The 17,375-nt window shown below is 30.5% G+C and overlaps 2 protein-coding genes across 2 annotated transcripts; one reads left to right on the top strand and one right to left on the bottom strand.

The window, feature by feature from the left end:
- Nucleotides 1-3,595: 3,595 nt before the first annotated feature.
- Nucleotides 3,596-8,936, top strand: LOC133819850 (PLASMODESMATA CALLOSE-BINDING PROTEIN 3-like). Its single transcript, XM_062253211.1, has 3 exons — nucleotides 3,596-4,102; nucleotides 4,195-4,228; nucleotides 8,118-8,936. Exons 1-3 carry the CDS (start codon nucleotides 3,760-3,762, stop codon nucleotides 8,368-8,370), a joined length of 630 nt encoding a protein of 209 aa, XP_062109195.1. The 5' UTR covers nucleotides 3,596-3,759; the 3' UTR covers nucleotides 8,371-8,936.
- On the bottom strand, nucleotides 8,833-16,453 carry LOC133819848 (purple acid phosphatase 15-like). Its single transcript, XM_062253209.1, has 7 exons — nucleotides 15,988-16,453; nucleotides 14,371-14,562; nucleotides 12,155-12,488; nucleotides 11,063-11,280; nucleotides 10,757-10,947; nucleotides 9,834-10,118; nucleotides 8,833-9,084 (listed from the first exon to the last, which is right to left on the bottom strand). The coding sequence occupies exons 1-7, from the start codon at nucleotides 16,304-16,306 to the stop codon at nucleotides 8,965-8,967; spliced, it is 1,659 nt and encodes a 552-aa protein (XP_062109193.1). The 5' UTR covers nucleotides 16,307-16,453; the 3' UTR covers nucleotides 8,833-8,964.
- Nucleotides 16,454-17,375: the final 922 nt, after the last annotated feature.

Here is a 17,375-nt window from a genome sequence, read left to right as displayed (position 1 = left end):
ATAACACAAGTTGGGATATCATTATCAGTATTATTTAATTTTATGTCTAGTATATTTAAATTTAGTGGTGTTTACCTTGACAAATATTACTTCTATAAAAAATGAGTGTTGTTATTTGTTACTTTAAGATACTCAACAACACATGAAATAATACCATATGTTTGGTTAACTATATTTTATAATATTTATTAAATTAAAATGTGCGGGACCGATATTATATTTCACCAATATCAATACACTAGGTGTGAGACAGTAGTGGTGCCCCTTAGGTCAGCTCCAACCGGACTCCAAAACAACAAATATAATGCTAAAAATGCATAAAATCAAATCCAACCCAACTCCATTTATCCCACTGTTATGCTGTCAAGCTACAAATATGGTGGAGTATTGTAACAACGGCAAAAACAAAAGACAATACTATTTTGCTTTTTATATTAGTATTTAATAGTAAATGTGTATGTATATTATTTTATACATTAGATAAAATAATAAAATAATAAATAATATATGTTTTGGTGTAATTCTTGTGTTGTAGTTGGAATGAAAAAAAAATACGGTAACAAGATTCTTTAGTTTTGGTGTTGGTGCAACACCACATATGTTGTTATGGGTTGGAGATGACCTTAGCAATATCTCATAATATTTATTAAATTCAAACATGTGTACCCGATACTGAATCACACCAATATTAGTACCACAACTCTAGTGGGTCATTAGCAATTGATTGACACCTTAAGGTGCCTAACACCACATGAGGTGTCGCCTTATGATTGGTTAGCGATACCCCATAATCATTATTAAATTCAAATAAGTGTGACCCGATATTAGATTGCACCAATAACAGTATGTCATCTACTTATGGTGTTGGGCACCAGTGTGCGGTTAGCAATTTCATAAAAAAATATATAAAAGAGAACCAAACCAAAACACACAAATGTGAGGCTTATGATGATATTATTATAACAAGGTTAAAGAAAATCACCCAAAGAACACCAAAATACAACATTAATGAAATGGAACTTAAAGATTTAAGAGGGTTAGCAATGCAAACTAGATCACAGATCAACAAGCATATCTCTAGAATTCCCAATATCTATTCCAGTTAACTTTCTTCATGGTAAAAGTTATAGAACACATAAATGAAATCTCAGCCAACAAATATCAACTTTACAAATTGTAATAAAGCCATGTTAACGAGTTCAATGGAATTATGGTAAAATTAATGTCATTATTTTTTTAAAAAAATTGACATTCATTCAAGTTGAAGAAGTGTGACTTAAGTATTAAATCTACATTATTAGTTTTTGTGATACAAAATGAGATATGAATAGTTATCATCATCCTCTCCTTCAATAATGTTTCTTTTCCTTCTAAAGAATTCCTAACATTTTTCCAATATGTTTCCAACCTTTTTCCAACAATTGTCAAAGTATTTTCTAACATTTTTCTAATCTTGTTCTAACCTTTTTTCTAACAATTATCAAATCATTACATGAGCATTTTCTAACCTAGGAGTGCTATGATTGATAGATGTTGCTATCTCTTAGAACCAGGATAGAAATTAGTTAGAAAAATGTTGGAAAATGGTATGAAAATTGTTAGATAAAGGTTAGAACTGAGTTAGAAAAAAAAAAACTAAATTGTCGTTTCAATGGAAAATTAATTTTTTCTTGGCAAGTTTCTCATACTAGAATAGTTTGAAAAACACATATATAAACTATTGGGGAATTCTCTGGTGCAACCCCAAAAAGGGGCACACCGTGCACCCTCGGGTGATTTTGGCTCAGGAAGTATTTTCAGCAATTTTTTTATGACTGTGTGCATTGTAGTTATTTAGAGCATCCTGCAAAATTTCATAAAATTCCAAATAATTTACAGTGCCGAAAACTAGGTTCAAAACAGGTTGTTGCACGCGTGGCTAATTTTTTTATGCCCGTGTAAGGTAACATGTTTGAACCTTATTTTCGACAATGTAAATTATTCAAAATTTTCTAAATATTTGCAGGATGCTCTAAATAACTACAATGTACACGATCATAAAAAATAAATTCGCCAAAAATACTTTCCGAACCAAAAATACCAGGGGATGCACCAATATACCCTTTTAGGGGATGCACCGAGAATTTACCTAAACTATTATATAACACTTATAACCTATTAATAACAATAACACTTGCACATTCTCAATTGCTTCACCATTAATTAAAGGTCTTCTCATAAGGGGTATTTTTGTGAGGAAAAAAACATGGTATATACTTAGTAATGTAGAGATTCTCTTTTTCCATTGCATACCAACTATAGAAGCATTCAATCCCATTTGCCAAATACATTTACCTAAACTTTTTCCATTGCATACGCTTACATACTTTTTTTAAAATTTAAATTCGCAACATATTCTACACCGTCCGATCCTCATCACACAGCTGAAACTCTTTGATCTCCAATCCATTTACCAAGGAATTGCCAAAAAAAAAAAAAAACATTCCAATCAAACAAGTTATTAAATTATAAATAATTCAAAACCCAATGCAAAACACCAACATATCAAAAAGAGAATTAGTAATATCTTGTTATACCGTTATTAGTGTAATATAACTTTATGTCTCACATATTTGAATTTAATAAGTATAATGATACCGAGTAACAACTGATGTGGTGGTGTTTACCTTGACAAATATTAGTTCTATAAAAAATACGTGTTGTTATTTATTACCTTAAGATACCCAACAACATATGAGATAACACCCTATATTTGGTTAGCTATATCCCATAATATTTATTAAATTAAAATGTGCGAGACCGATATTATATTTCACCAATATCAATACACTAGGTGTGAGACATTAGTAGTGTCCCTTAGGGCAGCTCCAACCGAACTGTAAAACAGTAAATATAGTGCTGAAAAGGCACAAAATCAAATCCAACCCAACCCCATATATCCCACTATTATACAGTCAAGCTACAGTACCCCACCAAATATAATGGAGTATTGTAGCAACGACAAAAACAAAAGGCAATACTATTTTGCTTTTTATATTAATATTTAATAATAAATATATATGTATATTATTTTATATATAAGATTAAATAATAAATATTATACTTTTTGGTGTTGTGATTGTAATGGAAAAAAAATATAGTATTAGGGCAGCTCCAATCGAACTACAAAACAGCAAATATAATGCTAAAAAATCACAAAATCAAATCAAATCCAACCCAACTCTATTTATTCCACTATCATGCTATGTTACAGTACTCCACCAAATAACCGCAAAATCAAAACGCACTACTATTTTACTATTTATATTAATATTTAATAACAAATATATATGTATATTATTTTATATATAAGATAAAATAATAGAAAAAAAATATGATGCTAAAATTATTTAGTTTTAATGTAGTGCAATACCATATATAGCGTTATGGATTGAAAATAATTTTACCGATATCTCATAATATTTATTAAATTTAAACATATACTCAATACTAAATTGCATCAATAACACACCTCGAGTCCCCATTAGCAATTCTCATAAAAAAAAATATATATATATATATATATAAGAGAACAAAACCAACACACAGAAAAAGCTCTCTCTCTCTTTCTCATTCTCTCTTTCCATATCAAGATAATACTCTGTCAAGACATCTCTCTCTCCTCCTTTACCAACTCAGTGACCTACCAACTCACTCAGCCTTACTACTATATTCAACTCAAGCCCTTTAGTTTTCTTTTGACCCTTTTCTTCTCCATCCATGGCAGCATCACCAACACTCTCACAGTCACAAACCTCCTTCTCCATCACCCTAACAACTCTCTTCCTCTCCCTACTCCTCCACACCACTATCGTCGGTGCGGCGTCGACTTGGTGCGTGGCGAGGAGCGACGCCACCATCCCGGCGCTGCAGACGGCTCTGGACTACGCCTGCGGAGCCGGAGCCGACTGCATTCCGCTACAGTCGAATGGCCTGTGTTTTCTGCCGAACACCATCCAAGCTCACGCTTCGTATGCTTTCAATAGCTTTTATCAGCGCAAGGCCATGGCTCCCGGTAGCTGCGACTTCTCCGGCACCGCCACTGTAGCTCAGTCCGATCCAAGTACGATTTTTTTTTTCTTTTTTCTTATTTTTTTTGTTGGGTTTGGAAAAAACTTAATCTTTTGTTGTTTTTATATGTTGGTATTATTGTAGGTTATGGATCTTGTGTGTATCCATCTTCTTTAAGGTATGTTTTTTTTTTTTTTTGTTTTGTTTGTTTAATATTCAAAATCTTGGAAAAAGTGATGATCTTGTTGGAAAACATGAGTGTTTGTCTGTTGATTTTCGAATATAGTAAAGTCCTTATTAGGTAGTTTGTAGCACAAAAAATAACATATAATATTATTATGTATTTTTCTTGCCGAGGTAGGGTTTCTTATTCTTCACGCAAAATTGTTTTTTTTTTTTAAAAACTAAAGTATAATGGGATTAATATAAGAAGGGGCCATACTAGCTTGTCTTTCTATTTTTTCTCCAAATATGCGATTAATGTGTTTTGAAAAATAATAATGAGAAATTGGTAAAAATAATAGGGTCATTTGGTAAAACTTTTGTTTTGAATTTTTTAAATATAAAAATGTAAATATTATTTTATTTTTAAAGAATAAAAATATGTTTAGTAATTATTTTTTATTTTTGTTTTTAGAAACAAAAAATAATAAGGTTATTGATAACTTTTAATAAGGTTATTGATAGCTTTTATTTTTATTTTTTGTTTAACTGTTTAAAAAAAATTTGAAATTGAAAAAAATTCTATTTTCAAAATTTTAATTAAAATTTTATTAAATAATAAATAAAAATATAATTACCAAACATATTTTATGTTTAATTATAAAATTTTTAATTAATTAAATAAAAAATTATTTTTGTAAGTATTACCAAATAATATAAATATTTTTTTTAAGTAATTTTGTATTCTGAACTAGTTTTAGTAATTATTTATAAAATAGTCTTAATCTAAAATTTGATTTGCTGTGTAAATTTTTCGACCAACTGTCTAATATTTTCGACCGTTTGTTTGAATTTTTGGCCTACTGTTTAAATTTTTGACCAGCTATCTAAATTATGAAAGTATTTTACAAAAAATTATTAAAATTAAGCTAAAGTATAAAAAGAATTTACCCAATAATAATTTGTACACTGTGTTTTATAAAATAAATCAAAATTATATATTTTTTTAATTTTAATAAAAAAAAATTCAAATATAATTTTTCTAATATTATTAACCCATAGCATCATTAATGACTTAAAAATTAATTTTATAATTAAAATTTTGTATACAATTTGTAAAATTTAGAAAACCAATCTCTTATTAGGGAAAAAAACAGATCAACAATGTTGTTTTTCCTTATTATAATATCTAAGAAAGACAGTTTAAAACTTTAAAGCAGAGAGCTTCATATCTCTCCATTCCTCTATGTTTGTTCATGAGTGTTTGTGGAACCGTTGGATACATCACACGTGCCCAAACTGCATGGGACATCGTTGATGGTATCTAATCTGACCGTTGATTCTCTCTTCTTTCAAAACCTGGGTAGTCTCGCTAGCTTTGGTTGTCCAATTTGAGCACATTTTTCTTTTTCTTTTCTTTTCTTTTCTGTCCTTTGAATATACTGGTCCATGGTACTATTTGTTTTAGACCGTTGGATAAGTTTTTTGGGATGGTAGCCCTGAAAAATCAACGGTCAGATGTTCATGTTTGTATCTTAGAAAGTCAGGGTACGATGACTGATTTGGTCAGTAGACAGCATTTGGTGTAATGATGAGTGTGACCAGTGATAATAGGACTACTTAGCCAGGCACTTTCTAATCAATCTGAATCTATGTTCAGTTCACCCATATTATCATAATTATATTAATGGTCCACACACACATACTCTGAAACCTGTTGTTGTCAGACTTTTTAGTTTGACTTTAACTCAAGATTAACACTGATAATTAGAGAAATTATGTTGTATTAGTTTAAGGACAAATAGCAATTTTTTCTTCTGAACTAAAGACCTAGTAGAGTTTTGATTCTGAACTATTTTTTACCATAGAAATCATTTCAAAATGTCTCTTTTGTTATATTCTATTCATATTTTAAGCAGGTTGCTATGTAGCCACATGTCACGTGCATAGTTACAGTTCATGCATAGTTACAGTTTGAGAGACTAATGAGCTAACTGAAATTAGTCGAAATCGAGTTTATTGTTGCTAAATATGCAAAATTTAGTATTAAAAATGCACATACATATTTTCAAAATTTGTTATTATATCACTATGTATGTATATATTTGTCTATTTCGACTATCAAATTATGTCATATTAGCACAACATTAGTATTACATGAACAAATTGTTTTAAAAAATGAACGAAATGCAATATAAAAGTCACATTTACAATAGTTGTTATAGTTTATGAGAGAGTTTTACTACGAAAAAAAATTCAAGCGGCAAAACTCTATAGAGGCCATAGTTTATGGAAAATTTTTCCTATTTATTTTTAGGGGTGTTTGTTTTGAGTAGTTGAGTGACCTTGAGAAATGAATGTAATATTAACAAAATAGTTTACTCTACTATTAAAATACATATGGACCTTTACTTCCTAAAAATTTGAACAAAATATGAAAATTGTTTTAGATTCTCATTCCCACCATCACTTTACCCCATACCAAACACCCCATTAGTTTAACGTGAAAATATACAAATAATAATGTCAGCTTATTATTCTGTGACCCCACATGCATTTTTTTTAACTTGGTTTTGTAGTAGTTGGTATCTGGAAGTTTTTTTATTACAAATGAGATTCATCAACGCTTATAATTTAATTGACTGTTCTTAATAGTTATTAGTGTTAATCAGAACTAGTAGCATTAAACTAAAGCAAGTGTTATTGTCTTGTGTGATATTATATAGATCAAAGAAAGAACTATATTCTCAAGTTTTTTTTTTAATATTTTAGTCAAGAACATTCATCATCATCATCATAACATGCATCTGCAATAAATGTTTTCAAGCATGTGCTTGACAGCATAATAAACATTTTCTTAGTCTGTATCAAGCTAAAAGAGAGATATAATGACTGTTTTTATTCTCAAGGTTGATTAGAAAACTTCTTATTTATTCCATCTTAGTTTGTCACTTCTTATAATTTCTTACATTTGACAAAACTACATTTTTACTTGGAAGAGAATTTGTTCAATAATTCATAAGAAAGCAAGTGATGTTGGAAAAGCACTTGAAAATGCTACTATTAAATCTTCAATCTAAAGACTCTACTTTTTCTTAAGTGGTCCTTTTATTTGGTAGTTTTTCCTCAGATTTTGTTCAAGTTGGAGAAAAAGATAAGTAATAATAATAGAAATTTAAAGGGATTTTTTTTTAAAGTAAGTGTTGTCATCTTATTTCGATCCATAAATTACTTGAACCATACGTTTTGTATAAATCTAGTCTATTGTGTTTTATATGTACATTAGAGTATCTATGAACCCTTTTATTAATTAGTAGAACTTCTTAGTGAATTGGGGCAAGTTGAAATTGGAAATAATGAAGAAGATTTCACTAGCTCCCAAGTTATATGAAATAGGATAATCTTGGAGAGAATAAAATGCCTTATTTTATGTGCTTTTCTCCAAAGTGTATCAACCACAAAATAATTAACAATTAATATAAACCATTCTTTGATTTAGTTTGGATAAATACTTATTTAGTGCTCTGTGTTTTATCGAAATACTTACTTGATGCCTTATGTTTTCAATAATACTCATTTGGTACCCTGTATCTTGAAATCGTACATATTTGGTATCCCGAACTTGCATTTTATCAATATAACCAAACTGTCCTCAATTATATGAATGTCAAATTCAAATTTAATTAGTTAGTTACATATAACTGAAGGTAATTTGGTCGTATTGATAAAATTTTATTATTCAAATTTGAGTTTAGGGTATCAAATATGTACAATTTTAAATTATAGAGTACCATTATTGAAAACATAAGATATCAAGTCTCTATTTCAATAAAACACACAGTACTAACTCGTTATATTAAACATGACTTTACTTTTCTAGTAGAACTAACAAATTGTTTTTGCAGCACTGCTGGAGGGACTAGTACAACCACATCATCCACAAACAACCCTACCACAGTGACTCCTACCACAACCACACCGGGCTTTGGCAATGGCGGCACAGGTGGATTAACTCCGGGAATGACCCCAACAATCCCGGACAACGTTGACAATTCAAGAGCGTCGTCCGATCTTGTGATCCCGACATTCTTCACTATGCTCATGTTCTTATTAGTTCTCACAGTCACCTTAAAACCCATTTATGTCTTCTCTTATTAATTCATGGCAGTCAATGTACCCTAGCATGGAGAAGAGGCTTGCAAATTTTTGTTAGAAGTTGAAGCTTAAGCCATCAAGCTTATACCGAATAGGGCTTCATCTTTTGTGCTGTTTTCTATTGCTAGTGTGAGGAAAAAGCTTGTGACAAGGCTCAGATTATATTATTGGCTGATAGAAGCTTATTTAGCAAGGGTTAATCTAGGCCTTAATTAAGTTTTTTTTCTTTTCACTTTGTAGGTCAAACAGTCAAATTTTATTAATAGTTGCAAGCTTGCTTGGTCATTACACTTGACACTTTGCTTGAATTCAGCTGATTTTGTAACAAATCTTTTTCTTTTTCTCTTCTTTTAGTTGTTAAAAAATTTCTAGCTTTACTTGTATGATTTTTTATGCATTTGGAAATCTTGGGCTAAATTCTTGCTGAGCATAGAAATGATAGAATTTATTGCTTTGAGCATAGACTAGGTCAGAGGAATTGCTCTGGCTAATTTTTCCATTTTATTAAACAAAAATTTCTGTATGATAATTTTTTTTCTTCTTTTGGTTAAGAATAACTTATTTTTATTTATTGTGCTATTTTTATCTTTTGCTATATCACTCCTGTCCAACAGTACATTTCTCAGGCTCTCTCACTATGTAAATCACATCTCCAGAAACTCTGTACATATCTCTATTACGGTGCCAAGTCCATAGAGCATGAGTCTCATTTTTCACCTGCAACAGGCAAAACACAGCTCTTAAAAACATAATCACTGATTAACCTGATTAACCTCGTCACAAACATAATCACTTCGATAACAAATTATTTCATTGGAATGTCATTTCGGTGGAACGACTATCCTTTTAAAAAAAAAAATTAAAAGAAATGCCATTTCAGTGCGTTCTCTAATCGTGCTTAGCACAAAAAAGGAAACAACATAATCACTGATTAACCTCATCACAAACATAATCGCTTCGATAACAAATTATTTCATTGGAATGTCATTTCGGTGGAACGATTATTCTTTCAAAAAAAAAAATTAGAAGAAATGCCATTTCAGTGCATTCTCTATGTTGTTTCCTTTTTCGTGCTAAGCACGATTGGATTACTGAAGCCAAAACTCTCACAATCAAAACAAACTTAGCAGATACCATTAGTGTTCTTGAGACAACATGATATGTGTTAAAGAAATATAGGTATCATTTATATATCCCAAAAACAAAAAGAAGAAAAGCTTTTGAGAGAATTTTTTTGAGAAAAATTATTTAGTATAACTGGGGTGTGGGTTGTGAGAAGTGTTGTAAACACTTTGTGTATTTTTGTTTCTCAGTTTCAGTAAAAGAATTGCAGCAGATTTAGACATTTTTGTATGTGTTATTTCCGCTATTATTTTTATTCTCACTAATCTGATTCATAAAGAAATTCGCGTAATTTTCCCAACAATATGTTCATATCAAATTGTCATCATGAGTGAGTTATTTACCTCTAAAATTCCATGGCCAAAACTGCTTTCTCTGTATGCACTATATTCAGGCTGCTCATCCCAACAGAACTTTCCTGCTGCAGGACCTGAAGTGAAGTTAAAAGCACAGAAGCCACCCATGAATGGATCTGGTGTTTCTGATGGTTTTGGACAGTTGCCGGGTTCATCGGCATGCGTGATCGCCATCTTCTCCCTATTCCCACCATCACCAATTGTTATATGAACAGGACCACAAGGATCCAAATTGTAGTTGTACACTCGATTCGATCTTTCGTATGCATGAACCTGTTGATCAGTCCAAACACAACATTTTTCAGGCATTATAGACCATGTCAACACCATACATGTACTTAGGTTTTTGCATAGAACTTGTAGGGAAAAAATGATTTTTGCTCTCGAACTATTAAAACTATCTACTTTTATCCCTTATCATTGAATCCCCAAATTAATTGAACTAGCAAAAATGGATCTTTCAAGGAGCACAATACTATATAGTAGGGTTGAGCATCGATCGGTTTGGGCAATTTTTTCATATTATAAAATCCAGAATTCGATTTTCGGTCCAGATTGGTGCGATCCAAAAACCGATCGACCAAACCAATTAAAGAAAAAAAACCGACCGTTTTGGACTGCAGCAAACCGAAGTTCATTTTTATAGTATAAAGCAATAATAATTCGAAGGGTGGAACTCTACAATAAACAATATTTCAGAGGATGAAAATCTTAAATGACAATTTCTCACCACGCTATGTTAAGTTTTTAGACAGAGGATCTATTTTTGGTAGCTTAGTTAGTTTGGGGTAAAATTCCCAAGTAAGAGTAGGTAGCGTCAATAGTCAATAGTTCGAGGGGCAAAAATCATTTTTGTCCGAACTTAAATATAGCAAACTAATTAGTGACTTGGGTATGGAGTTTGTACTTACATGTCCATTGAAGACTATGTCAACTCCATACTTGTACAATATGTCTTCCATTGATACTCTCATACACTCTGCTCCTCTATAGTGTGATGTGTAGGTACTATACCAAGGAGCATGCCAAGAAGCTACCAACCATGGAGTCACTTCTCGGTCGACACTAGCCAGGTCGTCCTCCAGCCACTTGTACTGATCCGCTGTTTGAAAAGAGAGAATAAAAGTATGAACAATGTGATTTCTGATTCATCCACACGAATGACAAAGATGAAAAAGTATTGGAGACAGAGGAAAAGGACTGATGCTTGAGCTCACATGTTCGATCGTATGGAGTGTAGGCGCCAAGCATTATGAAGTGCACTCCTCCAGCATTGAAAGAATAGTAGAGTGTAGATGATGATCCACACTCTTCCGAGGGGAATGCGAATCGAGAGCTGTAAGCAACAAATGTTTGATTTTCAGCCTGTTCTTCTATGTCATGGTTCCCTTCTATCACCATTATTGGAACATTTGAAATTAGAGGCTGCATGTACCTACAAACAAAGAAAAATCTCATGTTAATGGTAAGTTGCCAAATAGGTCAAGAGTGTCAAATGAAACTAGATTGTTAGAGTGAATCACTCCCTTCTAACTTACCTCTCCTATTAGAAGAGGAATGTTATGTTTTATAATGCAAATTTTCACACCTTACTTCATCGTTGACAAAAACAAAACAAAAACGAAGAAAAAATCATTGACACTTTGATCTTAAACTCGAGGATAGTAGTAGATATTGTGGAATCATATTGAATATCTGATGATACATTCCGTACCTTACTAAAAAACTGATTATTGTTTTCCAACCACACATTGTCTAAATAAATCTAATCCTAATTTTGAATTTCGAATACATGCTATAAAAGATGAAGAGAATTGTATTCACTTTCATACACAAATTAGAGAAGTTATTCTCGGAAACTAATACAATCAGAATATCCACAACTAACCTAATTGACATCTAAAAAACTGATTCTCGTTTTCCAACCACACATTGTCTAACTAAATCTAATCCTAATTTTGAATTTCGAATACCAATCTAAGAAATCTACGATACCATGCTATAAAAGATGAAGAGAATTGTATTCACTTTCATACACAAATTAGAGAAGTTATTCTCGAAAACTAATACAATCAGAATGACACTATACATCCACACTGTAACATATCCAATTCGTATAGATTCTCCTCCCAACTAAAGAAGAGATCTTGGCAGAATCGCCACATATGAAACTGAGCACAATTTTGCAATCCATGTTTTTTCAAGCACTTTTTTACACAACAGAGCTTCCGTATCATTTTGTGTAATGTTTGATCGTATCAGACACAACAAATAAGGTTTGAGAAAAGAAGAGAAGAGCACAACTTTACCTTCCCCAGAAATCCCAACGAGGTTGGTAAGTTTCATGAATGGGAGTGTCAGGAAAAGAGCAGGTGTAACAATCAGTTCCAGTTCCATTTGTGAGGTACATATTAGCATAAGAAGCATCACCAACCAATAGAATAAGATCTGGATGATTACTTGTCAAGTGTTCAATGGTTGATGTGGTGTTGTATGTAAGCCCTAGGTCTCCCACCACTGCTATTCTGCTTGGGTAGCTCTTGGGGCCACTCTCTGGCATGGTCTTGAAGTAATAGAGATTATTACTTATTCCTTCTTCAACATCCCCACATTGGTATTGATATAATGTGTTTGGTTTTAGTCCTGCAAATGTGAATTTATCACCAAATAAGGTCTAGTTGAATTGAATTGGTTTTTATAGAAATTCATATGGATATAATGTGTTTGGTTTTAGTCCTGTAGATGTGCATTTATCACCAAATAAGTTCTAGTTGAATTGAATTGGTTTATAGAAATTCATATGGATATAATGTGTTTGGTTTGGTTTTAGTCCTGCAAATTTGAATTTATCACCAAATAAGTTCTAGTTGAATTGAATTGGTTTTTTAGAAATTCATATGGATATAATGTGTTTGGTTTGGTTTTAGTCCTGTAAATGTGCATTCATCACCAAATAAGTTCTAGTTGAATTGAATTGGTTTTTATAGAAATTCATTTGGATATAATGAGTTTGGTTTTAGTCCTGCAAGTGTGCATTTATCACCAAATAAGTTCTAGTTGAATTGAATTGGTTTATAGAAATTCATATGGATATAATGTGTTTGGTTTTAGTCCTGCAAATTTGAATTTATCACCAAATAAGTTCTAATTGAATTGAGTTGGTTTATAGAAATTCATATGGATATAATGTGTTTTGTTTGGTTTTAGTCCTGCAAATTTGAATTTATCACCAAATAAGTTCTACTTGAATTGAATTGGTTTATAGAAATTCATATGGATATAATGTGTTTGGTTTGGTTTTAGTCCTGCAAATTTGAATTTATCACCAAATAAGGTCTAGTTGAATTGAATTGGTTTATAGAAATTGATATGAATATAATGTGTTTGGTTTTAGTCCTGCAAATGTGAATTTATCACCAAATAAGTTCTAGTTGAATTGAATTGGTTTATAGAAATTCATATGGATATAATGTGTTTGGTTTGGTTTTAGTCCTACAAATTTGAATTTATCACCAAATAAGTTCTAGTTGATTTGAATTGGTTTTTATAGAAATTCATATGGATATAATGTGTTTGGTTTGGTTTTAGTCCTGCAAATTTGAATTTATCACCAAGTAAGTTCTAGTTGAATTGAATTGGTTTATAGAAACACAAACCTTAGAATGACTAGGTTTAAGACAAGACCACAAGAAGACATATCAATCAACTTTGTAAATAAGAGCCCTAGCAATGAATTATCTAAAATAGATATTACTTCAAAACATATAGAAAAAAAAAAAAAAAAAAGACTGCATCAGAATTTTTTTTTACATATTGTAATATTACTATTCACCCTTTAATTTTTTTTATAATGTTTTTCTTCTCTCATTATTTTATATTTGAGTTGAATAAAAAACATAAATATAATATTTATAAGTTATAATAAAAAAGTTTATGTATGGTGATAATCGGTGACGACTCTAGGATTTTTGTTCAACGGGGATTAAAATAAAAATTATAATTATTTTTACAAATTCTATGTATTTTATGGGTGCTTAATTGTTATAAAAATTATTTATGAAGGCTTTTTATTAATATTTGTTAAAGAAATAATAAATTAAAATATCTAATATATATTTTTCAATGTGTTTTTTTTCGATGGGGGGCTTAAGCCTCTAATGGCACCCAATTGGATCCATCCCGAGGGGCTTGAGCCTCCACCAGCACTCAATTGGGTCCATCCCTAGTGATAGTGTAATATAAAAATTAAATTGGAAAAAATAAGTTATTTCAATAATTATTTGTAAAATGACTTCTTATAATTTAGACAGCTAGTCGAAAATTTAGACAGGTGGTCGAAAAATTTAAACAACCGGTCGAAAATTTTAGACAGCTGGTCGAAAAATTTAGACAATTAGTCGAAATTTAGACAGATACAATTTTGCAAAAAAATATTAAAAGTAGGCCAGAATGCAAAACTACTTAAAAAAAAAAAAAACTATTTTCACAAATTTCTCTTTAAATAATAGAGTAAGAGTATATATACCGGTGAGTCGAACATGGTGTATAATTCCAGAAGTATAGTTTTGAAGACCTTCAAAAGGGTAGAGTTGATTGTAGACAAGAGAGTAGCCTCTTGCTCTCTTAGAGAGTGATTTTCCATAAACTCCATAGAAAACAAGGCTATCTACTCTATTAGGATCCAATGGACTTATATCCTCACCAATTTGATATTCCCCTAAAAAAAAAAAAAAGTACAAACAATATCAATAATAGAAGACAACATACTATAATACAGAAAAAAAAAACAAATATTTGTTTATTTTAAGGTCTCTTCTTATAATAAAATAAAATAAATAATTTACATTCTAATAATAACATACAGAGCACTGTTCAGAATGACATTATTAGCTTTTCCATGAATCCAAAATTGTTTTGTCATTTCATGGGCCCTATTCTTCTTCATGTCCTTACCAACTCTCCCAACTTAAAATAAAAGATTTTTAACATAAATGTTCTCTTAAGTTTTTTCTTTTTAACAATTTAGTCCTTGAAAAAAATTAATAATTAAGTCCTTGAATTTTAAAAATAATAACAATTAAACTGTTTTAGTTACTTTTTATTATAAACAAAATTCTACATTTTTAATGAGTAATTTTGACATTTTCTGAAAATACAGTTTATAACAGCAGAGACCCTAATTTAAAAAAAAAAGTATCACTTAGGTGCTTAAATTTTATTTTATATCACTTAGATTTTTAAACTTACTAAATGTTTATTATAATTGTTAGAAAACAATTTTCAAAATATACATTGAAAAATGATTTATAACCCAATTAGCTTTTATGTAATTAACTCAGGCATAAATAAGTTTGTGCTGTAAATTCTATAAATCATTTTCCAAACAATCTATGTGATACAAATTTAATAAATTTTGGGGCCTAAATGATGTAAAATAAAATTTAAGTACTGAAGTGATATTTTTAAAAAAAATTATGACTACTGTTTATATAATTCCGAAAATATAACACCTCCAAATATTTTCAAATCATATTGAATAAAAACTTAATTGCTGGTGTACATAAATATCAAGTATTTAATCGTCAAAACAAATATTTGGACACTGAATTGCCAAAGTGGTGAAACTTTGGAGGTATTTATGCAAAAATTTCTAAAATACATAAAAACTAAGAGAGAGAGACCTGTAATCCCAACTTAAAATAAAAGATTTTTAACATAAATATTCTCTTAAGTTTTTCCTTTTTAACAATTTAGTCCTTAAAAAAATTAATAATTAAGTCCTTGAATTTTAAAAATAATAACAACTAAACTCTTTTAGTTTAGTTGATATAAAATAAATGATACAAAATAAAGTTTAAAGACTGAAGTGATACTTAAAAAAATTATGACTGCTGTTTATATAATTCCGAAAATATAACACCTTCAAATATTTTCAAAAAAAAAAAAAAAAAAAAAACAATCATTCAAGACAAATTTTTTTGTAAAATAATAAAAACGTAATTGCTGTTGTATATAAATATCAAGTATTTAATCGTCCAAAAAAAAATTGGACACTGAACTGCCAAAGTGGTAAAAGTTTGGGGGCATTTATGCAAAAATTTATAAAATAAATAAAAACTAAGATATAGAGAGAGAGAGAGACCTGTAATCCAAGATATCCAAACAGAGTGGTAAGACGAAGAAAGAGAAACAGAGATTTGCTCAGGCTCGAAACCTCGAACCAATCTCTGAACACGAGGGTCAGACTCCGGCAAGTCCACGGCATGACCTCGAAAGCTTTTATCGAGACCAACGGTGATGGGCTTGAACGGCCCATCAAGGGTGGTCGGGATTGTCCCTCCTCCATTGACGAACAAGCTGGTGAAGAAGGAGAAGAAGAAGAAGCTCAACCTCAACCTCAATGGAATAAGAAGCTCAGAAGAAGAAAGTACATTGAAAATGGAGAACGATACCAAACTCATTTCTCCGGAGAACTTACGTTTGAGAACAAACAAAACACTGCAGATATCAATGGCTTTAGCAGTGGCTGTTTTTGTCTGTCACGGGTGAGCTTTGAAAAAACAAAGAAAAAAAGCAGATTACGAGTGAGAAAGACAAAGAATAAGCATGATATATAAACGCATATACACATATATATATTGTATAGTGGTGTTACAGGTGTCTGAGAACCTAGTGACGTGGCATTTTTTTTGTCTGAAATTTTATTGGGATTTTATTATTTGAGTGTGGATGGGACTCTTCTGACATTGGTAGAGTGTTAGGCTTATTTATATTGTAATTTTATTATTATTTATATTTTTAATATAAATGTTATTAAAAATATAATATAATAATTTATATCAAAGGATAATTTTATGGTAGGACATTAAAAAAGAGCCCTACCGTAGGGCTCTTTTGTGTTCTCAATCCGTGAATAGTTTTCGGCGCGATTTTTTTTTATGACCATGTATATTGTAGTTATTTAGAGCATCCTGCAAACTTTTAGAAAATACCGAATAATTTACAGTGCCGAAAACAGATTATTGCATGCGTGACTAATTTTTTTATGCGCGTGGAAAATAGCATGTTTGAACTTAGTTTTCGGCACTGTAAATTATTCAGAATTTTCTGAAAATTTGTAGGATGCTCTAAATAATTACAATATACATGGTCATAAAAAAAAATTGCGCCGAAAACTGTTTAAAGGTTGAGAACATGAAGGCCCTACTAAAAAATTTTCCTATATAAAAATATATATTTGATATAATTTATTGTTTTTTAATTATTTTATATTAAAACATATTAATTATTTTAATTTATTTTATCATTTGTGGAAACAAAATTAAATATTTTTATTAAATAGGTACCTGATTGCGCCCCGACCCTCAGACTGGGTGGGGACGGGGGAGTCATCCCTGACTGCGTCTCACCACATTTACATTTCTATACAAATTTGTAACAATACAGTTTGTAACAATATAGTTTTTTTATAACCAAAGTTTACAAATTTGTAATTTACAAGTTTGTAATTATATGATACAATTTTGCAAA

The sequence above is a fragment of the Humulus lupulus genome, chromosome 2 (genome assembly GCF_963169125.1).
Source record: "Humulus lupulus chromosome 2, drHumLupu1.1, whole genome shotgun sequence".
Taxonomy (NCBI): Eukaryota; Viridiplantae; Streptophyta; class Magnoliopsida; order Rosales; family Cannabaceae; genus Humulus; species Humulus lupulus.
Note: the sequence above shows the minus strand (reverse complement) of the source record. Positions and strands in the feature narration are given on the sequence as shown.

Coding starts and splice junctions, on each gene's coding strand:
- LOC133819850 (XM_062253211.1), top strand. CDS start 3,760: ATGGCAGCATCACCAACACTCTCACAGTCACAAACCTCCTTCTCCATC. Junction 4,103..4,194: donor TGTAGCTCAGTCCGATCCAA/GTACGATTTTTT, acceptor GTATTATTGTAG/GTTATGGATCTTGTGTGTAT. Junction 4,229..8,117: donor GTGTATCCATCTTCTTTAAG/GTATGTTTTTTT, acceptor TTGTTTTTGCAG/CACTGCTGGAGGGACTAGTA.
- LOC133819848 (XM_062253209.1), bottom strand. CDS start 16,306: ATGAGTTTGGTATCGTTCTCCATTTTCAATGTACTTTCTTCTTCTGAG. Junction 14,563..15,987: donor TTGGATATCTTGGATTACAG/GTCTCTCTCTCT, acceptor TTTTTTTTTTAG/GGGAATATCAAATTGGTGAG. Junction 11,281..12,154: donor CGTTGGGATTTCTGGGGAAG/GTAAAGTTGTGC, acceptor CTTTGTTTGTAG/GTACATGCAGCCTCTAATTT.